General features: G+C 38.4%; 1 protein-coding gene across 12 annotated transcripts in view; it reads left to right on the top strand.

The window, feature by feature from the left end:
* The window catches only part of SNTG1 (syntrophin gamma 1), a 525,384-nt gene extending 509,674 nt beyond the window's left edge, over positions 1 to 15,710 (top strand). For 11 of the 12 annotated variants that reach the window (XM_075125232.1, XM_075125233.1, XM_075125239.1 and 8 more), the window contains one exon: positions 9,123 to 15,710. In XM_075125232.1, the coding sequence (XP_074981333.1) occupies positions 9,123 to 9,281 (159 nt within the window). In that variant the 3' untranslated portion in view covers positions 9,282 to 15,710. Of the gene's footprint in view, positions 1 to 6,407; positions 6,495 to 9,122 lie in introns of all 12 variants that reach the window. The other variant, XM_075125236.1, reaches the window with a different exon arrangement.
* Positions 15,711 to 25,910: the final 10,200 nt, after the last annotated feature.

The following is a 25,910-nucleotide window of genomic DNA, read 5'->3' as shown; positions in this document are numbered from 1 at the left end:
ATTACTTTGTCTAATACATAATTTACAAATTCTTCGGTGTTTCCTTGTCTAAAATATAAGTTGTCAGATTCTTCCCTTCTCTGTTGCTTATAAAGATGGATAAGGATGCAGCTGAAAAGGAGACTTCAGGAATCATAGAATCATAGAATATCAGGGTTGGAAGGGACCTCAGGAGGTCATCTAGTCCAACCCCCTGCTCAAAGCAGGACCAATCCCCAATTAAATCATCCCAGCCAGGGCTTTGTCAAGCCTGACCTTAAAAACTTCTAAGGAAGGAGATTCTACCACCTCCCTAGGTAACGCATTCCAGTGTTTCACCACCCTCCTAGTGAAAAAGTTTTTCCTAATATCCAACCTAAACCTCCCCCACTGCTCTTGTGTAAAATGCTCTTTGTGTAAAAGAAGGTAAAAGGAATGTTATCGTCCCCTTCCTCCCTTTCCCAGCTACATAAACAAGCCCTGGCTTAGGGCCCTTTCCCCACCCTCCCCTTGAGAACTGTTCACAGGCCCTCCCTCCCACAGTTGGCAACGGGCTTTGTTGCAAGGATAGGTTCCTGGGTTAGTGGTTCTGTTGTGTGGTATGTGGTTGCTGGTGAGTATTTGCTTCAGGTTGCGGGGGGCCGTCTGTAGGCAAGGACAGGCCTGTCTCCCAAGATTTGTGAGAGTGTTGGGTCATCCTTCAGGATAGGTTGTAGATCCTTAATAATGCGTTGGAGGGGTTTTAGTTGGGGGCTGAAGGTGACGGTTAGTGGCATTCTCTTATTTTCTTTGTTAGGCCTGTCCTGTGCCCACATATCTATTCAGGGGACACCATCACAGGGCCTAATAACATCAGCCACACTATCAGAGGCTCGTTCACCTGCACATTCACCAATGTGATATATGCCATCATGTGCCAGCAATGCCCCTCTGCCATGTACATTGGTCAAACTGGACAGTCTCTACATAATAGAATAAATGGACACAGATCAGATGTCAAGAATTATAACATTCATAAACCAGTCGGCGAACACTTCAATCTCTCTGGTCACGTGATTACAGACATGAAAGTTGCGATATTACAACAAAAAAACTTCAAAACCAGACTCCAGCGAGAGACTGTTGAATTGGAATTCATTTGCAAATTGGATACAATTAACTTAGGCTTGAATAGAGACTGGGAGTGGCTAAGTCATTATGCAAGGTAACCTATTTCCCCTTGTTTTTTCCTATCCCCCCCCTTCAGACGTTCTTGTTAAACCCTGGATTTGTGCTGGAAATGGCCCACCTTGATTATCATACACATTATAAGGAGAGTGATCACTTTAGATAAGCTATTACCAACAGGAGAGTGGGTTTGTGTGGGGGGGGGGGGTGGGAGGGGTGGAGAAAACCTGGATTTGTGCTGGAAATGGCCCAACTTGATTATCATACACATTGTAAGGAGAGTGACCACTTTAGATAAGCTATTACCAGCAGGAGAGTGGGGTGGGGGGAGAGAAAACCTTTTGTAGTGGTAAACACCCATTTTTTCATGCTTTGTGTGTATAAAAGATCTTCTACACTTTCCACAGTATGCATCTGATGAAGTGAGCTGTAGCTCACGAAAGCTTATGCTCAAATAAATTGGTTAGTCTCTAAGGTGCCACAAGTAGTATCAGGCAAGGGCCACAATTTAACTTCGCAAGGGCTGCACGTTTGACATTCCTGTATTAAAATAAAGCATAAAAAACATTTTCTTGAATATATATGTGCATAATTGTTCTAGTTTGCCATGTTTGGTACCATTGTGTTTGTGGGAGAAAAGGGCTTTTGAATGATATCCAGCTCAACCCACTTCTGATCACAATGTATTATCAAAATTTTCACTAACCAGAGGTCCTGGAGCATGCCATAGAGGGTGATTTCAAGCTGCTCCAAGATATCGTCAGAGAATCTTGCTAGCATGGCAGTATCTTCAGCTGGAATCTATTCTTCTTGTCCTTCCAGTATAGGAGGTGCTCATTGTAGAGGTTGGGAGATGGGATATTATGTATCACGGCTTCAGGCAGATAGCCAATGTGCAGTGAGCTCAGGTGATCCAAGCCATCAAAACAAAATCTTAGAGCTATTATCTGCTGACACAAGTTAGAGACAAGAGCTTGGTGAATTTTTCAGATCAATAGTTTATTCAGTTTGGTCCTGGGGAAAAAAAATCACGCTGGAGTAAAGAGGTGGTCCGACCCAATAACTTTTAGTCCAGTTAGGGCACTCAGCTGGGATGTGGAAGACCCAGATTTGAATTTCCAATCTGGAGCAGGAATTCGAATCCACATCTCCCCACTCCCACATAGGTGCTCTAACCACCACCAGAGGCTATACTCTCTCATGTCTCCTTTTGAGTATATTTCATTTTTCATAAAATAATTGAATAATCATTGGGCCAGAAGGATTAAGAGAGACTCTATGGGTGGTAATGGCACTCCCCTGGGACACAGGAGACTCAAGTTCAAGTCCCTGTTCTGATGTTTCTTGAAGTATTTTATACAGAGTGGAACAGTTCCAATGGGAGAAATAGAGATTCATTTAAAGTGTTCTTTAAGTCATCTACCAAAAATAACCTAAAATAAAACAGGTGAAATGAGGTGCTGCTGTTCAAGTGTGAATACTTTGCTTGTATATAGTATTTCAGATATTTTTGTGATGCACTCACCTTTTCTTCATACCCTATCTCTGCTTTTCTTTCCCCTATCTCAACCATCTTCTGTGTCCTCCAAATTATAACTCTCACTGAATGACAGCCTTGAATTTTTCTGTGATTTTCAAAGCAATCTTCAGGTGAGGAACAACCAATTCTAAATGGGTTGTAATTGTATAGACTTGGGATTTGTACAGCCTAATAACTCAAATTCTGATGGCTAGATTCCTAGCTCAAAGTACTAAAGTAGCTGTATACATTATATGACCAGCACTGTTAACCTCATCACGTGGACCATATTTTTAAATCTGTGGTGTCATTCTCTTTATATAATGCCAGTTTTTATAGAGACTGAAATCAGATTTTAGAAAACAACAAATCAACCTACACAAGTCCTCTTTCTCTGTGTTTGAAAGAAGAGAAGATGTTTATTGCCCATGTCATTCATACTCAGATGCTTGAGTCCACAAATATACATTTACACACTTGAGACGTGTTGTCTTCTCTTTTACTTGGTCCTGTCAGTGTATATTTACTCTGAGAGTTATCCCAATTACTGTACACAGAACTTGCACAACAAACTTAATTTCTGCTCTGCTTTCACTCTTTTGCACACACCTTGTTACCAAATTAGATTTTCCCCTTCCATAGAACTGATGGATGTTTGGTGTAGTATTTGGTTGTGTTGGGAGAAGGTCATTTAGTAGAGGGATAGACAGAAGGCTGGCATCCATAGGAGGGCAAAGTTAAGGTTGAGGTGCTCAGTCTGTGTTGAGCAGTAGTTGTGGTAACAGTAAGGTGTGTAATTGTGGATGGACAAGTACTGTTGGGTGACTTTTATCTGGCAGCAGTTGCATATCAACCCTTCTCTCTTATAGGATAGGATCAGTCAGAAAAATGTAGCTCCTGATGGAGAAGCTTTTATGTGTTCCTGTTTCCATCAGTGAAGCTTGCATGAATCTGTGCCTCTCACTAGTCACATTTGTGTGCCTTCAGCACCGATCAATCAGGTTTGTGTGCATAATGCATAAATCTTCAATTATAATGTGAACAATAGATAAAGATGACCCTAACCTTTAAACAAACAAAAACTACCCATTGTACTAGATCTGTTCAAAATCCACATCTTTACCAAGTTTTGTGTAGATAGACAAACTTTTAAAGAGCTTTTAGTTACCAATGAAAAGTAAAACTGTCAAGCAACAAATTCATCCAGAGTCCAAATTCAAAGACTTCTTATTCATATGTTATTAAGAGAAACCAAACAAACACTACGTAGGACATAAAAACTAACCCCGTATGACATTTCACACCAAGTGGCGACCTCCTTTTAAAGAAACACAAGATTTTTGTCCCCTTTTAAGCACATTTTAGAATGCAACCCTAACTAGGAAATCACTGCCAGGTAGCTGCATGTTGATATGTTCATCATATACATTTTTCTTTTTCCTTCAGTGGTTTAGATGTGGAGTTTTCATTGGCCCTTAATTGACTTATGGGCACAAGTCCCATAGAAAGTCAATGGGAGTTGTGTTCCTAAGTCACTTCTGTTGTTTTGAAAACCCTTTAGGTCTTCATCCATTTATTTTCTCTTTGTGTCTCTACAAATGCTGTGGTAGATCGTCATAACACGATACTTTCTCTCCTTTCTTATATGTTGTGATAAGCAGTGAAACCATTAACAATGTTTACCTTCTAAACTATTGTTCTTTATATCTGAGTTAGTACTCATTGATATGAATGGTGCAGTTTATACCTCAAAGCTATGTATAGGGGACTTGCTTCTGAAAGCATAAAATGGTACATTATTAAAGATACTTGGATCTTTTAAAAAAAATTAGCATTCTTATGCTTTTGGTGACTGAGCTATACATACTTTATTCACAAAACATTTCTAATTAGATTATCTATTTACATATATGTTGTGTTTTCTAACTCGATTTTTATTAAATATATAAATGTTTTAATAGATTACTATCAACCATTGTAGAACCACTTATATCTTTTGAGTGCATTATGCAGGATTCTGTATTGTAACTTGTTCTGAGGTGTATTTCTAAAATCACAGCAGCGCCTTACATGAAAAGAAGTGTAAGAAATGAGAAAAATCCATCTGGTCCCCTCTATAATTGAACATTTTTCATTGCTTTCAACATCACCTTCCAGTTCTTTACTATACTCCCTAATTCTCTCCCTCCCCAGAAACCAGAGTACCAGTAGGTGGCTCTTGAACTGTGCTTTAGTTGCCTTCCCTGCAGATTTTTCCACATTATTCTTGTTCAACAGTTCAGCCCAGGTTCTGTAGTTTTCTCATTTTAGTCCCCCTTTTACTATTGGGTGAACGCTTCCTCATTGGGAAAAAATTACCTGTCACTTTTACCAATCCCTTTTATAATCTAAAAAGCTTTTCCTGGATTACCACAAAATATCTTTTTAAGTAAGAACAAGCCTCAAGTCCTAGCCTTTCCACATATTTAGGTTTTTTTGAAAGCAAGTGTTAGTGTTTTATTGTATTCTGCCCAGTAATTCTGCCTTCCTCTCCACAGTAATGCAAGGTAACTGCTATTAGGTTTCATATGTTGTGATCTGTGAATTAGTAACAGATTAAAATTAGTCAATAGAGTAACTCAGATCTAGTTACATTTTATTTAAAGGGATAGTAATTATTATATCCTATTGGGCATTCTTAGGGCAATACTCATCAGGGTTAGTCTATGTGATCAATATAAGTATCTAGTGATCTTTCAAGTAAAGTTGCAAATGCACTTACCTGGCAATTAGTCACTGATTCTTAGGGTATGTCTACACTTGCAGAGTTTTTGCGCTGTAAGTTTCACAGGTGAGAGGGAACTAGTGAAAGTAAAGCACTAGTTTGTGTGCTCGCTGAATTCCTCAGGCGTCAGAGAGTGTTTACGTTAGCAGCACTTTCACCGAGGAGAGGAGCACTCTAGGGCAGCTATCCCCCAGTGCAGCTCTCTCCAGTTTGACGGGTAGGGGGAAGGGGTGTGTGTGATCATGGGGCATCCTGGGTCCCTGCCCAACCTCCTCTCCCCAAACACTGACAAGCTCCAGTAGCTCAGCACTGCTCCAAGCAGAGGATCTTTTGCTCCCTGGAACAGGCATTGTCACCTGGCCAGATAAGTGAGCACTTGTCGAGAAAACAGGAAGGGGAGTTTCAAAGTTCCCAGGGTTTTACAGGGGGATGGGTGGATGTCTGTTTACCTGGCAACAGAGCTTCTGGCCAGAGTGGTCACCTAGGCACCATGGGATAGCCTCCAGAGGCAAAAAGTCTGTTTAAACAGGAAGAACGTGTCTTCACTTGCACATCACCACAAAAGCATCACCTGTAAGAGCTGTACGCCTTTCGTGGAGGTGGTTTTCTTTTTGCGGTGAAATTTCTGAGTTTCACTGCAAAAAGTCATTGGCAAGGGTAGATGCTCCCATGGCTTTTGCACAAAAAAGGGACTTTTTTCGCTTTAAATGGCAAGTGTAGACATGCCCTTAGAGTTAACAGTTTGGGAAAGACGCGAACAGTACAATTTAGAAGTAGAACTGGCAAAACCAAGAATAAATCAGTGTTTTCCCTAGTTCACAAATAATGAAAAAGTTTGTGTGTTCAAACTAATTTTTATTGCACATTGACAGTGTTTATGCAGGTGAAAAGTATCATTCATGTTGTTGATGGTGGCAGGAAAGACTATAAGTAAGATTGGCCCTGATAAAAATCATTTTCTCCCTGATTGGTGATCAGGGACCATCTTCTGTTGATCCCTGGGTGGTGATCTGCTGACAGAAATCCCTCTGGGTCTTCTATTTATTTTGGGATACATGAATTCAGGTAAGCTCTTTGTGTGCCCCATGACATCCTTCCTGCTATCCATCCATGAGCAAAATTACAGTGTAATGTAGTATAATTCTCAACAGCACTTAAATTCAATTAATGCTTTTTAAAATGCCTGCACATAAATCTGAATCAGTTTTTAATGATGCACAAACCAAGATTATCAGTTGTCCCCCTTTCCTCTAAGCAAATGATTGAATCCAAGGCTGTCTCACTGCCGTTAATTATTATTATTATTATTACAAATATACAAGAACTTTGACACAAATCGTTTAGTTCTGTGGCATCAACATAACTTATATGTCTTTTGCACCCTGATCCTGTCTATTCATTCCTGCTTAGCACTTTGGAAAATGCTGTTGTAGACCATCATAACATGATACTTTCTCTCCTTTCTTACATGCTTTGATGATCAGTGAAACAGTTAACAATGTTTACCTTTTAAACTATTGTTCTTTATATCTGAGTTAGTACCCATTGATATGAATGATGCAGTTTATACCTCAAAGCTATAGCTTCAGGCTCTTTGCAAACTCAAGTAGACATCTTTGCACCTGTTGATCTCAGATAATATTTAGAAGGCTTTCTTCACAACCATAGCAATTCAAGATTTTGTTTTTAAAGAATAGAGATGAAAGAAAAGCTGAGTTTCTCGAGAAGAACTGAGTCTGTCCACACCTCGATCATTAACTATTTTGGGGGGGAGGGATATTCCACAACTCATATGACGCTGCTTTAAAGCATTGTTGTCTTCACATTTTCTTAAGTTATTATATATCAGAAAATTTAACAAGGTTGTTTGACTGCTCTCATTTGCTGCATGGAGTTTGGAAACTCTGATTTGCTGGCAAATGATGTGAAAACAGAAAGAACTGGGACTTCCTGAACGTTGGTTGGAATCTTTAGTTAAACCTCTCATATGCATTATGATACATTCCTTTATTACATGATCACATACTATTTTTTCCACAGAATCCCTGCCTAATTTAGTGTACAGGGTGGATATACAAGGGGATAGAATTAAGGTTACACAAACAACCATAAATCTGGCATTTCCTAACTTTTAAGTGCTTTACTTTGTAACCTAAATAACTTTCTTTTAATGTAATATTTATGAATAATAATAACAGCAGAATCTTTACAAGGTCTTAATGAACCTCACAGGTACCTGTTTGAGGCCCATGAACAATGAATCTTTTCAGGGTTACAATTACCGAAAAACATGTGCTAACTGATAATATTTATGCTAATGCACTGAAAATGTAATGTCCAGTAATGATAATTATGAAGCATATAGGAACATTCAACTAGTAAGATTACTGAATTGACTTGAAAAATTCTCAGACTATAATATAATAATTCTCAGACTATAATTCTCAGACTATAATAATAATTACATATTAAATTAAATTAAATCTTAGTCTGTTGAGAAAAAAACCAGGGAAAACTATATGCTTTGTACTCATAATACCTCGTATCAATATAATAAATATTTCAGTGTTCCAGTGTAGTATTGGTTTCTGCTCTTGAGTTTTAGGTATAATTTAATTGTACTTGCTGAAGTAGGGGTAGAAAAGGAAATTGAACACTACTTTATTATAGTGAGTGTTGGTTCATGTTGCAAAGCAGCTTCTATGACAACACCTTGTTTTCTCATGCTCAAAGCTTTCTGAATTTCCATTCTTGGTTTCCATCTGAAAATAATTTTTTGTTGGAAAATTGGAGTAAAATCCCTGGCAGAGTAGTGACAATTCACTTCTCCCAATGTTTAAAAACAAAAAACACTCTAAACAGATTTTTTTTAAAAAATAAAGCACAGATGGCAGATGTGTGAAACTTGGCATAAACATAGTCATTTTAGTTGAGAATTAGTGATTTGGGGAGTTGAGAAAGAACTCTGGAGCAATTAAAAATTCACTTCTGAGCATGGCCAGATTTTATCTGCTCAGATTTTAACAGAGATTAATGAAGACCCACCCATTTATTACATCACTGCACAATCCCCCGAGCCGGGGTTTCTACTTTTAGGCTGTTTCAGCATTTGGCACAAGGTTGTAAATGTTTCATTGAATTACACAAGGCAAAATTATCTAGATAAGTTATCTATCCCTCAACATCATGGACAGGAGAAAATTACAGTCTTAAAAATATGAGAGATACAGTCACTTTGGGGGGATCTGGCAATTTTTGTTGACTCTACAATATTCTCAGCATTCTTAAAAAAAATCTATTCTATTCTATACCCTAGAAATACCGTCCAGAGTGATCAAATAAACAGTCTGTAAACGGACCCTATATATTGCTTGGCAATGTGGAAAAAAGAAGAAGCCATCAAAGTGTTCTCTTTTTCTCCTTTAATTTACACTGAACTAGATGGACTTTTACATTTCAGTGGGAATTTTGAATGTATTCAACTCAGAAATTCAACCATATTTGCCACAATGCACAATTCTTTATGCATGGAGCAAGTTCAGTGTTCAACTTCCCACCATGAAAAAGAAAGCCAGCCATGTTAGTAACCTTCTGTCATACAATTAAGACCACTTATGTAAGCTCAGTAACGGGGGTGCCTTTGTGATGTATTGTTTTGTTTCTTATATTTAATCTCTTTGCTTTCACTTTCAGGAGTTGGAATTTTCCAATCTGTTTGCAGTCCTTCACTGCATCCACTCATTCTTCGCTGCCAAAGTGGCTTGTTTGGACCCATTGTATGTAGGCAGTCAAGCTGCCACATCTGCTGTTGCCACGACTTCTGGTACTGGCAAATTAAAGTATACTACTTGACATCTTGCATTTCGGCACTGCCACTTACCAACAGAACATAACAATGTATAAATATTAATCAAATTTAGACCTTTGGGGAACTGCGAACATGGAAACCAATCCAAAAGGCAAGCCATGCCTCAGTTTCAGCAGAAAAATGGTCACATGGGATCATACATTCATCTCTGTTCTGCAACTCCAGTAAATAATCCTTGCTGAAACCCTGGAATAGGATGGATATGCTTTTAGTATGATCTGTTTGTACTTACATAGTGCTTTAAGCAACACTTGAGGCAAAAGGGGAAAAATGATACAGTGAAGCACTTAAGTATTTAATAAAATTTTCAGCTGTCTGTAATAATACACAACTAGAATTGTCATTTACTTGTTTTCAGATGTTTTTATATGACAACATACATAGCTCTGAATATGAACGTAGGGCAATATCATAATAGTATAAATGACATAACAGCAAGCAAGAGGCATATTGTTTGTGACAACAAGGAGATAAGCATGGAAGGGCATTTGTGTAAGTATCTCCGCAAAGAAGAAAGCACTTTAAACACTCTTGTAAATTCATACTGTTTTCCTATTTGGAAACCTGCTATTGTTGTTTATTTTGTTGTCATTCTGTTCTAATAGTAATGATAAAGTTATAGCCATATTGGTCTAGCACATAAAGACAAATATAATGGAGAAACTTTTACAGACACAGGACCCTCTTCAAGTCAAAATAGGTGGGATATGATTTTGATTTCAATTATAAATTAAGTGTAAGTTAGAGACAGATCTGGTACAACAGTTGCTTTGTTCATTCTCCTGTTTTAAAGGGAAGGAGGTCTTGTCAGCTAACGGTATTTGTACACAAAACCTAAGTATTGAATTTTGTTTCAGACATACATCTAGAGGATTGTTTCAGTATGTAATGTTGATTTCATATCATAAGCAAGGAGGCAAGAACTCTGTTCCACTCAGGCTCTTAATAAAACAGGCACTAGCACTAACACTAGAAATATGATTCCACGCCTTGAATTCTTATCAATTAAATGGCATTATTCCTTTTTATTTATGTATTTATTTAGTTTAAGATAGGAACAAATTAAATAAACTGCAAAGCTAGAATAATTGACATAATACACAATAGCTTTCTATATTTAAAATATGACGTAATCCAGGACTACATATTGTATATATTATTCGAAGAGCCTCACTTCATGATGAATGTAAAACTCAAAGAGTAAATTTGGAACTACTCTCCATGCATCCAAAGATACATTACTTGAATACCCATTTTTTGGAAATGACTTTAATTTTGAACTAGCAGATATATCTCTGAACATGATCAAATGTTGGGAATACGAGTGTGATGTAGCTGAAACCTAGTAAATTGAGGGTCTTTTTTTAAAAAACATGACCCCATAACGCAAAAGAATCAAATATTTATACACCTACAGTAACACACACAAATTTTATTGCAAAAATAAATATATATATATAGCCTGCTGCAGCTGTAGCTTATGTACAATGTTTTAAATACTAATCATTATTCTGTTGTTTCTTGTTATTTCTGGACTATGTTGGGGTGGCAGTTAGGGGGAGGAAAAGAATAGTTCCCAAGTTTGGAAAAGGATTCAGCCGTTTAAAAACAAAAAACTTGAATACTTTAGTATGAATATAAAGTAACAATTCTACATTTAGGTCCCAGTCCTTCCATTTAGAATGTATGGGCAGACCCTTGCACATATGCTGGGATCCATCTATGTGTCATAAATTGCAGGATCAGTCTAACTCCTCCATGCGTTCTATCAGCTAGAAATGTACATATCAGGTGAGAGTTATGGACACACTTTTTAAAGCTCTGCCTTATGTGCCAGACAGGTTAAATCCATCAGTGTTCCAGGTAATGTATATTATTTTATCTTCATACATACATTTAGAGGAACTTTTTTTTTTCAGAAGGGGCACAATTCAAAATGAATTTTTGGGACATACTGATTGCTTGTTTCTCTATGTGTGTGTAATTTTTATCACCAACACTTGGCTTTACCCACATAAGAGGGAGCCCACCTTTTTGAAAGTCTGCCCATTATACTCACAGTAGGGCCTGTCTCACAGAACATTAAGTACAGTTACATTGATTGCCCCATTAAAAAAACTGCCAGCACATTTTACCTAGTTAGCATGGTTATTTCTCATACTAACTACCATACTGTGGTATCTCAGCTACTTGTTGGCAAACAATGATTTTTTAATAACTATTGTGTGTGTATATATTCTCAATATATTGAAGAACAAATTCTGTCCTTGTTGAAACCTATGAACAATTCTTATGAACTTCAGTGGGACCCAGGATTTGGCCCTTAGATAACATGAACTCCAGACGTTTTGAATCTGAAACTGTCACCATCTCAGGGGTTAAGCATAGTAATTGGGCTTCTTTTCCTGTCAAGAAAGCATCAAGTGGAAACATTATAATGCAACAATGAAAATTTTAAAAACAGGAGACAAGTTTTGTTTTAAGAATAGTTTTACTGCCCCCCCTTTTAAAAATCATTATTATGGCTCTCAGCTATTGCAGTGGTGGTGTAAATAAATACCTAGATAAATAGATTGCTGGTGGTACCAGAACTAAAAATCAATAAACATATATAGAGCTAAAGTCTGTCCTCAGTTTACACCAGTACACATTATACACAGGATTCTACTACTGGAATTGAGAGCAGACTTTGGCCCAACTCAATTTACGAGGTTTTCTTTAAATTCATATAAAACTCTGAATATAGTACCATATATGAAACATAACTGATAGCATTCCATGTGAAAGCACTAAGATTTGAAGAGTTTCATATGACAGAATGTGATTTGAAATCAAACACATTCTACATAGTGCTGAAGAGGATCAGTGAAATGTTTGAGGCAAAATCCCCCCTTCCAAGCTACACTGGAGATTTGTTACATAATCTGTATATAGAACTGCCATTATCACCAGAGGGAGTTTTGCACATGTAACAAGTATAGAATATTTAACAGATGCTGCAGTGAAAATTGGAAAGCAGAATTTTTCCTTGGTTTGGAAGATCTAAATGGACTTATGGGATTCATCAGTATTTTTTATTTCAAAAAGCTGAAGTCATAACATTAGCACTGACTGCATTTCTGTCTTGGTATACAAATACAAGAATGCTTGCATACTAATGACACAAGGTGAATGGGGTAATATCCTTTATTGAGAGAAGTTGGTCCAATGACAGAGATATCCTTGTCTTTCTTGTGTCCTGGGACTGGCATGTATTACCCCACCATTGCATACTAGTGTCACAGAAATAAATCTTTTCCCAATTTATTCAGCGATGGATATGCCTGCCAGGTTGTTCATCCTAGAGAGGGGTAACTGGTAATTGGAAAGTCAACATTGGGACCAAGGGAGGCAAATTTCAAAGTATATATTACACAGCCTATAAAAGTCATGAGAAATGTGAAATGCGTTATAAAAATGTTTAAGGGCCATTAACTTCTCTTGGATACATTTATGAGTCTCCCATTTTAATCACTTCATGGACATGTGTTCAACCCCAAAATGTATGTATAGTAGTATTAACACAGGAAATATTACAGTCAAACAATTGGATATATTAAAAAGTTTATAATTCTGTGCATCCAAGCAACTATAAAAACTGTATACAAGTAATGAAACTATCATTTTCTGGGAAAAGGCTGTGTTACAATTGATACCAACCTTTCTGTTACCAAAACAAACAAAAAAACAAACTCTTGGAATAATATGTGTGTTGTACTATCTCTGGCATTGAGCCTGGAATTAGTTTGATCAAAATATTTCTTTACACAAAATGTACCTTGTCTATCTTATAAGATATACAACTGTTAATTGTAGGTTAAAATACTTGATTTGAGTCATGATGGAAAATTTTAGATTGACCTGAACTTCACAGAGTTAACTATAGGCTGGTATGTTTCCTGGGTATAATATAGATGTAATTCTGTTATAAAAGTATTGTAGATTGTGATGATACAATGTTCTGTATTTGACCAGTGAAGAAATTATATGTTTCACTTTCCTAAATCTATTTACAAATCTAGGACCAGATTTTTGAAAGAATTTAGTACTCAGCTGACTGAGATCTTTTGAAAATAGGGCCCCAACTATGGGCGCTCAGCACTTTGAAAACCCAGCCCCTAGCTTTCAGTTTGGACTACTCAAACCAGAATTCTTAGGAATACGGTGAGCCTCATTCCTTAAAATTATAATATACTGTATCTATAGCATTTAGAGTTAGACACCAAAACACTTTCTCACCAAATTAGGCCCTGACTTACACATGCTTAACTTGACTTCAGTAGGACTTCTCACAGTGCATAAAGTTAAACATATGAGTAAGCCTTTGCAGGATTGGGGTCTTAATGCCTGATTCTGCTCCCAGTGAAGTAAATGTCAAAATCCCTTTGGCTTCACTGTGATTGGAACAAAAGTGTCAGCTCCCTTAACTAAGGGTATGTCTGCCTTGCAATCAGATGGTATAATGGCGGCATGAGTAGCCATACCCGAGCTGGCTTTGATCTAGCTAGATCTAGCTGGATCAAAGCTAGCTTGAATAACAATAGCAGTGAAGCCAAAGCACCATGGGAGGCTGCATGGCCTACCCCCACCCACCCAGAACCCTGGGAATGTACTCAAGCAGGTACCACCATGCAGTTATACTACCTCCTGTGTAGCTAGAGCAAAGCTGGCTCGGGTATGTCTATACATGCTGCCTTCACACCACCTAATTGCACTGTCGACATACCCTGGCCATCCACAGCATATTGTTTTAAACAAATGATGTTAATTCCTTCAATGCCTTAAGATGTATCTTGTGTCCAATAAACTGACAAAGAGGCATAAGATCATGCGAATGTACAGTGGATGCCATTATAAAGGCAGCATCCAACACTTACATACAGTGGTATCTACGATACCATAACTTTTCCTGTGTTTAAAAATATGAATTAATTCGGGCAAGTGTGTGCTGACTCCATGGAATCATTTGGCAAATGCTGATGAATTAATAGTGATCACGGTACATTATATTGTACATTTCACTGGCTTCGAGTTGCAGAGTGATGGTGGAATCCCAATACAGCCAATGTTTGAGCCTAATATGGGCCCCTTTCCCTTTACACAAGGTGCAAAACCTGAGGAGCAGTGAGTAATGCTGCTCTACCCAGCCATTGCCCTGCTATAAACATACCCCACCCAGAAGCACTGCATGCCTGCAGAGCCCCTGTGCAGCCTTCTGAGCTCCTATCCCTGTCATGCGGAAGAGCTATACTGCTTCAGCTACACATAGAACTCACTGTACCTGTGGAGGAGGGGACAGTATGTGTCCTTAATAAGGAGTATGGTCCTGATTTAGAAAAGCATCCCTGTTCTGGGAGGGTGCTTACGCCTGTGATTAACTTTAAGATCAAAGTGATTAAAGCTAAGTATGTGCATAAGTGCTTTCCTGATTAGGAATGGTCTTAAGCATGCTATTCAGTGCATTTCTGAATCAAGGCCTATAATTTCAACTAAATGTTGTGTACAAGTTTCCGTTAAAAAGTCACCATTTTCTAGCAGTGGTATCTGAGATGTGGCAGTTGTCTTCTGTTGAGAGCACTGGAAAATACTGTGCTATCTGCATTATAGTGCTGTAATTGGTGGCAAATGCTAGCAACCACTCAACTCATGTTAGTTATCACCTTTTACTCAAGGGAATAAAAATATTTTCTATTTGGATTCTGTATATTATTACAGAACTTCCCTATATCATAATCTAGATAAAAATAGACTGGGCCAAGGTATAATCTAACCATTCTCCTTCAGATAATATAATCAGTTGTCACTTCTGAGAAATATGTATGACCTCCAGCTTCAACACCTTCCAAATAAAAATCCCAGCCAGTGTAATATATATTAAGAAAAAATATATCCATTGGGCACAACTTACCAAAGCAAGCATGAAGGCATAAAATATTATCTTTTAAACACTTCACGTGCTAAGAATATACATTTAAAGTAATAATATGTATATTAGTTCAAGAAATGACTATTGTTGAAAAAGGTGCACAATCTGGATATGGAATAAATAAATTGATTTTCATTAGCAATCTCATTTTCCCACACCTCCAAAAATGCTATTTTTGAATTATTCTTATCCCTTCGCACATTTGCAGTATATCTCATGAGTTTTAATTTCTTATGGAAAGAAATGACTGAACAAATGTAACAGAAATTGCTATATATTTCTAAATATTAAAGATTTAAAAATGAAGATGAAACCATTCAAATTATTTATTTCATTTTAATTATGTTTTTGTGGCTGTTTGTGATTATGTATGTGTGACAAACATAAGTCACATAGTTGTTTAAGATCATTAATGTACCACTAATAAAATTTTATCTCTGTTTTGTTTTGGGTTTTTGTTGTTTGTTTTCTTTTTGTAAAGGAACATACCAGAAAAAATAGAAAATAAATACTTTTTAAATTATTTTTTTGTGTTCAGTTGTTCAGTGCATGTTGTATTGTTCTAAGCAAGTCTGAGAGACCATCAGCCTATCTAACCATTTTGGGATAATAAACTATTTCTGAAAACCTAATACTATCAACTGGAAGAGGTAACTTGATGAAGTATTCAGAGTAGCAGCCGTGTTAGTCTGTATCTGCAAAAAGAAAAGGAGCTGTAGCTCACGAGAGCTTATGCTCAAATAAATTTGTTAGTCTCTAAGGTGCCACAAGTCCTCCTTTTCTTTTTGATGGAAGTAGTCATCCAACACTCAGATCATCATACCCACTGTCCTACATGATCATATATCGTTTCATTACTGTTGATGGCTGATCATCATGGTGGTGTGGTTTTGAATTACTTTATTAAGTACATGTATATATATTTTTGCCCAGTTTTTCAGGGTTTTTTTTTTCATAAGAGAAATTCCCATAGATTTTGATAAGAGTTAAAGGCATGCAAATATTGAAGGAGGGTGGTGCTTCTCTGTGGCTTTGTGCATGCAGGCACACTCTGCCAGATGTGGTACAGGGATTCTCTGCATATTCAATAGCTATTAACTATACCACAGGATTGCCAAAAAATCTCGAAATCCAATTCATAGAATCACAGGGTCTGATCCTGCACCATTCAAATCAAGGAGATGTATAACACTGAGTTCAGTGAGAGCAGTTTACTTAATAATACAAGCCGTTCATGACAGGGTGCTGTGAGCAGCTATAAAATGAGCCCATTGAAAGCCAGCACCATGCTCATTTAGAGCACTCGGGGCACCTGATGTAGTTAGAGTAGGAGGGCCGTAGGGAGTCTGGGTTTAGAAAGGTAAAAGGGATCACTTGTACCTATAGGTTTCAGAGTAGCAGCCATGTTAGTCTGTATCCGCAAAAAGAAAAGGAGGACTTGTGGCACCTTAGAGACTAACAAATTCATTTGAGCATTAGCTTTCGTGACGTACAGCTCACTTCATCGGACGCATTCAGTGGAAAATACAGTGGGGAACTTTATATACATAGAGAACATGAAACAATGGGTTTTACTCTACAACAAAAGTGGCGGATAGGCATTGTTTCGCTTATGCAATAATTTATTCTAGCTTTATGTAACATAAAGTATAAGCTAACTGTTAGTTTATTTGAGCAATAAAATAGAGACAGTATGTATTCCTATCTCACCATTGAGTCACCTGTAAACTTCCCCAGTGTTTCAAGATTGTATTATTATTTTTTCAGTTATTTAATACTAATTCCTATTCCAGTGACTTAGGAAAAATAAGCAAGTTATTTATAAACTTTTTATTTTCCAAAAGCATTTCTCTTTATGGTGCAACCTGTATTAGGTACAGCTGGAGAGCTAAACCATTTAATTTCCTTATTGAAAAAGATAAATTCACTCTCTGCTTTCTATGTGCCTGTGTGGTGTGTGTATGAGAAAAAACAGAGCCACATTGTCTGATGACTAAGTCAGAGGGAGGGTGCGTGTGGTGACCTAGTGTAGGGGCAGAAGGGGCTTGGACCTGATGAAAGGGGTAAAAGGGCACCTGTCACTCTCAAGCTAGAGCTGCCAGCTTTTTTGGTGGAAGGTAGAAGTGGGGAGCAGAGCAGATGGGGGCATTTCCAGAAGGGATGCTGTTGTGGGTACAGCATGCTCTTTTTGTGAGGTGGGAAGAGCCCCAAGAGGGTTGATTAGCTGGCTGGCCAATTTTATTTAGCCAAAACACTCTTTTTTTTCCCACTGGAAAGCAGGTGGGCGGATCTATATGTGAGCACCAGTCCCACATTGCTTTTTGGTCCCCAGCCACCACTGGGTGGAAGAAAATAAAATGGTTTGTAAAGAGCAAAGGAGCAAGGAAAGACGGGTCACAGGAAAGCTTCTCTAGAGGTAATAAATCTCAAGCATTTACCAAAATGTGCTCTAGCTTTACCCTCAGACAGTTTAACTTTGAATGATTAATCTTTTTTGTTTTAAGAAAAGGAGTACTTGTGGCACCTTAGAGACTAACCAATTTATTTGGGCATAAGCTTTCGTGAGCTACAGCTCACTTCATCGGATGCATACTGTGGAAAGTGTAGAAGATCTTTTTATACACACAAAGCATGAAAAAATACCTCCCCCCACCCCACTCTCCAGCTGGTAATAGCTTATCTAAAGTGATCACTCTCCTTACAATGTGTATGATAATCAAGGTGGGCCATTTCCAGCACAAATCCAGGGTTTAACAAGAACTTCGGGGGCGGGGGGTAAGGAAAAAACAAGGGGAAATAGGTTACCTTGCATAATGACTTAGCCACTCCCAGTCTCTATTCAAGCCTAAGTTAATTGTATCCAATTTGCAAATGAATTCCAATTAAGCAGTCTCTCGCTGGAGTCTGGATGTGAAGTTTTTTTGTTGTACTATTGCAACTTTCATGTCTGTAATCGTGTGACCAGAGAGATTGAAGTGTTCTCCGACTGGTTTATGAATGTTATAATTCTTGACATCTGATTTGTGTCCATTTATTCTTTTATGTAGAGACTGTCCAGTTTGACCAATGTATATGGCAGAGGGGCATTGCTGGCACATGATGGCATATATCACATTGGTGGATGTGCAGGTGAACGAGCCTCTGATAGTGTGGCTGATGTTATTAGGCCCTGTGATGGGTGTCCCCTGAATAGATATGTGGGCACAGTTGGAAACGGGCTTTGTTGCAAGGATAGGTTCCTGGGTTAGTGGTTCTGTTGTGTAGTTTGTGGTTGCTGGTGAGTATTTGCTTCAGGTTGAGGGGCCGTCTGTAGGCAAGGACTGGCCTGTCTCCCAAGATTTGTGAGTGTTGGGTCATCCTTCAGGATAGGTTGTAGATCCTTAATAATGCGTTGGAGGGTTCTAGTTGGGGGCTGAAGGTGACGACTAGTGACATTCTGTTATTTTCTTTGTTAGGCCTGTCCTGTAGTAAGTGACTTCTGGGAACTCTTCTGGCTCTATCAATCTGTTTCTTCACTTCCACAGGTGGATATTGTAGTTGTAAGAATGCTTGATAGAGATCTCATAGGTGTTTGTCTCTGTCTGAGGGGTTGGAGCAAATGCGGTCGTATCGCAGAGCTTGGCTGTATACGATGGATCGTGTGGTGTGGTCAGGGTGAAAGCTGGAGGCATGTAGGTAGGAATAGCGGTCAGTAGGTTTCCGGTATAGGGTGGTGTTTATGTGACCATTGTTTATTAGCACTGTAGTGTCCAGGAAGTGGATCTCTTGTGTGGACTGGACCAGGCTGAGGTTGATGGTGGGATGGAAATTGTTGAAATCATGGTGGAATTCCTCAAGGGCTTCTTTTCCATGGGTCCAGATGATGAAGATGTCATCAATATAGTGCAAGTAGAGTAGGGGCATTAGGGGACGAGAGCTGAGGAAGCGTTGTTCTAAGTCAGCCATAAAAATGTTAGCATACTGTGGGGCCATGCGGGTACCCATAGCAGTGCCGCTGATCTGAAGGTATACATTGTCCCCAAATGTAAAATAGTTATGGGTAAGGACAAAGTCACGAAGTTCAGCCACCAGGTTAGCCGTGATATTATTGGGGATAGTGTTCTTGACGGCTTGTAGTCCATCTTTGTGTGGAATGTTGGTGTAGAGGGCTCCTACATCCATAGTGACCAGGATGGTGTTATCAGGAAGATCACCGATGGTTTCCTCAGGAAGTCAGTGGTGTCTCGAAGGTAGCTGGGAGTGCTGGTAGCGTAGGGCCTGAGGAGGGAGTCTACATAGCCAGACAATCCTGCTGTCAGGGTGCCAATGCCTGAGATGATGGGGCGCCCAGGATTTCCAGGTTTATGGATCTTGGGTAGTAGATAGAATATCGCAGGTCGGGGTTCCAGGAATGTGTCTGTGCGGATTTGATCCTGTGCTTTTTTAGGGAGTTTCTTGAGCAAATGCTGTAGTTTCTTTTGGTAACTCTCAGTGGGATCAGAGGGTAATGGCTTGTAGAAAGTGGTGTTGGAGAGCTGCCGAGCAGCCTCTTGTTCATATTCCGACCTATTCATGATGACAACAGCACCTCCTTTGTCAGCCTTTTTGATTATGATGTCAGAGTTGTTTCTGAGGCTGTGGGTGGCATTGTGTTCCACACGGCTGAGGTTATGGGGCAAGTGGTGCTGCTTTTCCACAATTTCAGCCCGTGCATGTCGGTGGAAGCACTCTATGTAGAAGTCCAGTCTGCTGTTTCGACCTTCAGGAGGAGTCCACCTAGAATCCTTCTTTTTGTAGTGTTGGTAGGGAGGTCTCTGTGGATTAGTATGTTGTTCAGAGGTATGTTGGAAATATTCCTTGAGTCGGAGATGTCGAAAATAGGATTCTAGGTCACCACAGAACTGTACCATGTTCATGGGGCTGGAGGGGCAGAAGGAGAGGCCCCGAGATAGGACAGCTGCTTCTGCTGGGCTGAGAGTATAGTTGGATAGGTTAACAATATTGCTGGGTGGGTTGAGGGAACCATTGTTGTGGCCCCTTGTGGCATGTAGTAGTAGTTTAGAAAGTTTAGTGTCCTTTTTCTTTTGTAGAGAAGCAAAGTGTGTGTTGTAAATGGCTTGTCTAGTTTTAGTAAAGTCCAGCCATGAGGAAGTTTGTGTGGAAGGTTGTTTTTTTATGAGAGTATCCATTTTTGAGAGCTCATTCTTAATCTTTCCCTGTTTGCTGTAGAGGATGTTGATCAGGTGATTCTGCAGTTTCTTTGAGAGTGTGTGGCACAAGCTGTCAGCATAGTCTGTGTGGTATGTAGATTGTAATGGATTTTTTACCTTCAGTCCTTTTGGTACAATGTCCATTTGTTTGCATTTGGAAAGGAAGATGATGTCTGTCTGTATCTGTATAAGTTTTTTCATGCAGTTGATAGATTTCCACTCCATACGGCTAAATGCAGTGCCTTGCATAATGACAGGTTCAGAGTAACAGCCGTGTTAGTCTGTATTCGCAAAAAGAAAAGGAGTACTTGTGGCACCTTAGAGACTAACCAATTTATTTGAGCATAAGCTTTCGTGACCTACAGCTCACTTCATCGGATGCATACTGTGGAAAGTGTAGAAGATCTTTTATACACACAAAGCATGAAAAAATACCTCCTCCCACCCCACTCTCCTGCTGGTAATAGCTTATCTAAAGTGATCACTCTCCTTACAATGTGTATGATAATCAAGTTGGGCCCTTGGAATTCATTTGCAAATTGGATACAATTAACTTAGGCTTGAATAGAGAGTGGGAGTGGCTAAGTCATTAAGCAAGGTAACCTATTTCCCCTTGTTTTTTCCTACCCCTATCCCCCCCCAGACGTTCTTGTTAAACCCTGGATTTGTGCTGGAAATGGCCCACCTTGATTATCATACACATTGTAAGGAGAGTGGTCACTTTAGATAAGCTATTACCAGCAGGAGAGTGGGTTTGTGTGAGGGGGGGGCGGGGGGTGAGAAAACCTGGATTTGTGCTGGAAATGGCCCAACTTGATTATCATACACATTGTAAGGAGAGTGATCACTTTAGATAAGCTATTACCAGCAGGAGAGTGGGGTGGGGGGAGGTATTTTTTCATGCTTTGTGTGTATAAAAAGATCTTCTACACTTTCCACAGTATGCATCCGATGAAGTGAGCTGTAGCTCACGAAAGCTTATGCTCAGATAAATTGGTTAGTCTCTAAGGTGCCACAAGTACTCCTTTTCTTTTTGCGAATACAGACTAACACGGCTGTTACTCTGAAACCTTTTTTGTTTTCCATTTTTTGCTGCAGTAGGAGTATAGCCATCCAACACTGGCTGGGCAAAACCGTAAATATGTGTGAAAAGGCAGGCCTGATGCTTAAATTGCACAACTTTTGTTTTCTCATGAGCACAAACCAAACTACTGTGTATCCATGGATTATAACAGCTATTTTAGCTGAATCAAGGCTTTTAAAAAAGAATTAAAAAAACAGCCATAGGTCTCAAGAATATCCACAGTTGGGAGACTGAGAAATCTGCCTGAGGCTATTACTAGAGCAAGTATTTGAAATACATTTTATTTGAAACATCAGTTTTAAATTAATCGTAGAAATAGATCCAGACGACTGTCTACATACAAGGCAGCTTTAGTGTCATGGTGTATTCCTATGCAAGAAAATAACTTCTTTATCCTTCTGAGTCATAAGACATTGGAATGTCTCATGGCAAAGACACAAATGGTAAGCAGTAACAGGCGAATGATATTCCTTGTTTCCTGCATTCCTTTACAGCCAAAGGCAAAAGCAAGATAGAAAAAAATTGTTCCCTTTATTAAAACAACAAAATTATATCCCTTCGTTTAGTTTATTAAATATATTCAGTGGCCATCACCATTAATAACTTACCTTTCACCAACAGTTACCACAGCCTTTCCCTTTATACAGAATAAGAACTAAATATCGTAACTACAAGCTAACTGGGTGTTAGCTGTTAGCAAATGTTGACTCTAATGTGGCCCACTGTTTATTTTTTTAATAAATGTTTTAAATGTATTATAAGATTTAATTTCAGCTGTGATTATTTTTAAATCTAAGTTTCATTTTCTTTTTCAGTTCAATTAATTTAAATGTGGTGTTTACATATTAATATCTTATCAACTTCACGTACTTGTGCACTTTAATCTGTGCACTGTGCACCACCTTGTACTCATATTGTGTCAGAGAACAATTTATAAACAACACATTTTTAAGATAGACTGTGAAATAGTTGTAATCTGGGTCAAGTCATAGAACAACACAGAAAACACTGGGCCAAATTCTGCCTTCAGTTACACCAGTGTGCATCTGGCGTGACTACATGGACTGAGTTGAAAGGATGAAAACTATTAGTGAATGATCTTGAGTAGCTAAAGAAGGAATAGTTAGGAATTGTACTGTCCTGGGACTTATTGGCCAAAAGTTTCTCCCCTCATCTTCCATCAAACAGGGAAATACTTGAGCTGACTTTTCAAGAAGTTTCTGAAAAGTACATATCCGTATAGATACATGGCCCATCTGGAAGATGCACACTAGAAGTAAGTTAATAATAATAATTACACAAACACATTTAATATATATACTATATTGAGCCATCAAGGCATGCACATATCAAAATAGAACAACCGTATGAGTTTGTTGCTTTAAATCTATCCTTTTTCATCTCATATCCTCCCTTGTATTTGGTAGCTTCAGTCCTCATGTTATATTTAACATTAGGCCCTGGTCCTGCAATGATATTCACCCAGCTAGACAACTATGCCCAGTGTAGGCTCCCCTTGAATGCATTGGGTACACAAGGGTCTCATTGCAGAATTGGGGCTTAAATTGTAACCTCCTCAGCATAGGGTTTCCATACAGCTGTTGCATTCCTAAGTGACGCCTAATAATTCTTAACTATTTTCACTTTTGCTCCGCATTGCATAAATTAATGATTTGACCAGTATGTCACCACTTTCTGTATTAAATTTCATTATGGTTTGGAATATGGTGAAGCACTTCTGCTCTGGCCATTTTATGGCTTTATCACCCAGAAACTTCTCGTGGAGACCTGAATTTTGCCATTATTTTTTCCTTTTATTTGGGTCAAAATATCAACTTCTGACCCCCTTTCATGAGACAATGGAAAAGAATCAGACAAAGAGTTGCTTTCCTCGGATAGCAAATCAAGAGTTTAGCAAGAATCAGGAAAATAGACTTATTCTAAAGCTGCATAAGCTTGGTATTTTTAAGGTGGTGGTGGAGAATGAGGATGATGGAGATGAATTGCTTCTCTGAAAACTCTTAGAAGAAATGTCAAGTATCAGAGGGGTAGCCGTGTTAGTCTGGATCTGTAAAAGCAGCAAAGAGTCCTGTGGCACCTTATAGACTAACTGACGTATTGGAGCATAAGCTTTCGTGGGTAAATACCCACGCATCTGAAGAAGTGGGTATTCACCCCTGAAAGCTTATGAAGAAATGGTACATTTACATAGTTTAAGTACCTTAGAAGCAATGGTACATTTACATAGTTTAAGTAAGTGGACATCATAGCCTGTTTTGCTGGTTTAGTTTCTCATAGGATGCAGAAAAAGCAAAGTCATTATAAGTGCCTGAGTGTATTTTTTCTTGTTTTTCCTCTCAGATATTTAAATTGGTCCTCTCACCAGCTCAGCTACTCGTTATTGATTGTGAACAATTTTTTGATGATTACTCTTTACTTTGCAGTTTTCTCTCATGCTTTTGTCCCAGCTGGATGGGATGTCTCTGTCTGTATATCTAACCTAGGATTCTCTTCTGCATACCTGTTATATGTTTAATATTAATTAAACACTGCCTCTGCCTTCTCAGCTTCAGAAGATCGCTTCCCGCCAAACCAGTCTGGTGCTCTTGTGAAATAATGGCTATTAAGGTCCTAAAATAAAAAGCACCCCTCAGAATGCAATGAGCAAGATTACTAAAATGTTTAAAATATATATATTTTATATGTATAGTTGTATATATAGTATATAGTTTTATATGTATATTATGTATAGTTTACATACATAATGCTGGATTTTGAATTGAAATGTCCCTAAAAACCCATCTTTAAAAAGAGAAAGAAATATTGACCCCTTGATGTCAAGGCACTTTCTAATACCCCCAAATAAAGGTCATGATAATATGCTTGTGTGTGTCTATACAGTGTGTAAATATACTGATTTACAATATTAAAAGAAAGAAATTAAAATTGCTGATTGATAAGATTAAAAGGTTTGTTAGTTATTATTCGCTAATTTATAATTATGGATAGTAAATGAAGTAATACTTGGATCAAGGCCCAGGCTAATGTTGTCTGGCCTGAGTATTGTCTTTCCAGTTCTTCTCCTCTTACATAGATTTGCTGATTTGCTTAAATAATGTCACTGCAGACAGAAAAAAGTTGCTATGTTGTGTTGGAAGATTTTAGGTAAAAGGAAAAGTTAATTAGTAAAACAAATACACAAACTTTAATGCTCAAAGTCCCTTTACTGGGAAAACAAGACCAAAGTAACTTGGAAAAGACAAGACCACTAAGGTGACATGGGACCATCATGATATGAAAATTGTCTGAACAGCAGAAGTTGTGCAAAATAAGACAAATGCTTAATCCTGATTGGAGAAAAGTTGATGAATATGTAGTGTGGACATGCATAAGAATTCGTGTGAAGGAGGGGCCCGAATTGTAGAAATACTGGACCAGAAACTGAAGGAATAGAACGGACGGATCAGACCAGGAATCATAGGTGGCAATGATGATCATGAAGTACGGAATAGTTTCTTGGTACCCTGGAATTGGGAAATTTGGGTCCCTACCTTTTCCTTCTTATGTGTGTATTATCTGGCATAAATGTGTGTTCAGACACTATGTGACAATAATTCTGATGGAAAATAAAGGTTAAATGAAGCCTAAATTGGGTGGATTTGTGCTCAGTTTCCCATCTTATATTCCCAATAATTCTACTTGGCATGAGGGAGGGACATTTAGAGGTGCATGAACTGCCCAGAGCTGCATAACAGTTTCCTATAAACTGGCAAGGAGGTGTAAGCAAGGGGAGATTATGGGAGGAACAGAACTAGAAGATCTGTCTCTATGCAGATCTTTCTGTGTTCTGTCCTACAGGAAGGCTGCATAAGTGGCTGATATGAACAGAGTGTAACCATTGGACTGACAGAGTCTGTTCAAAGTGGCTCTGTGGTCACAGGGGGAAAGTTCTCCTCCTCCATTTCCATGTGCCTCTGCTTAGCACCTTTCCTACCTGTTTAACTTCCACTGTGAATATGCATGTGTTTCAAGATAGGTTTGTCTGGTATCACATTATACTAAGATGTTCTGGATCCAGCCAGAACAGTACTGGTGTAAATTAAAGGCACATTAAACAATATAACTTCAGATATGCAAGTTACTGTATTAACCTTGACAATGGAAAATAATTTTTCCTAATATAAAGTAAAGTTTCATATATATGAATGGGTCTCATGCACCACAATTTCAATTCACATTTAATTTAAAGGGAGAAAAGTACTCAGTGTACCAAAAATGAATTGTGTGGGTGCCATGCGTTAGGTCAGAAAAATCCATGAAAAAAGGAGAAAATATTCTTTTTCTTATTTTCCCTTGGCTTGTTTGAATTCTTCCC

This window comes from Caretta caretta, chromosome 2, assembly GCF_965140235.1.
Source record: "Caretta caretta isolate rCarCar2 chromosome 2, rCarCar1.hap1, whole genome shotgun sequence".
In the NCBI taxonomy this organism is placed as follows: Eukaryota; Metazoa; Chordata; order Testudines; family Cheloniidae; genus Caretta; species Caretta caretta.
The sequence above is the reverse complement of the archived record's forward strand: the minus strand, read 5'-3'. Positions and strand labels throughout refer to the sequence as shown.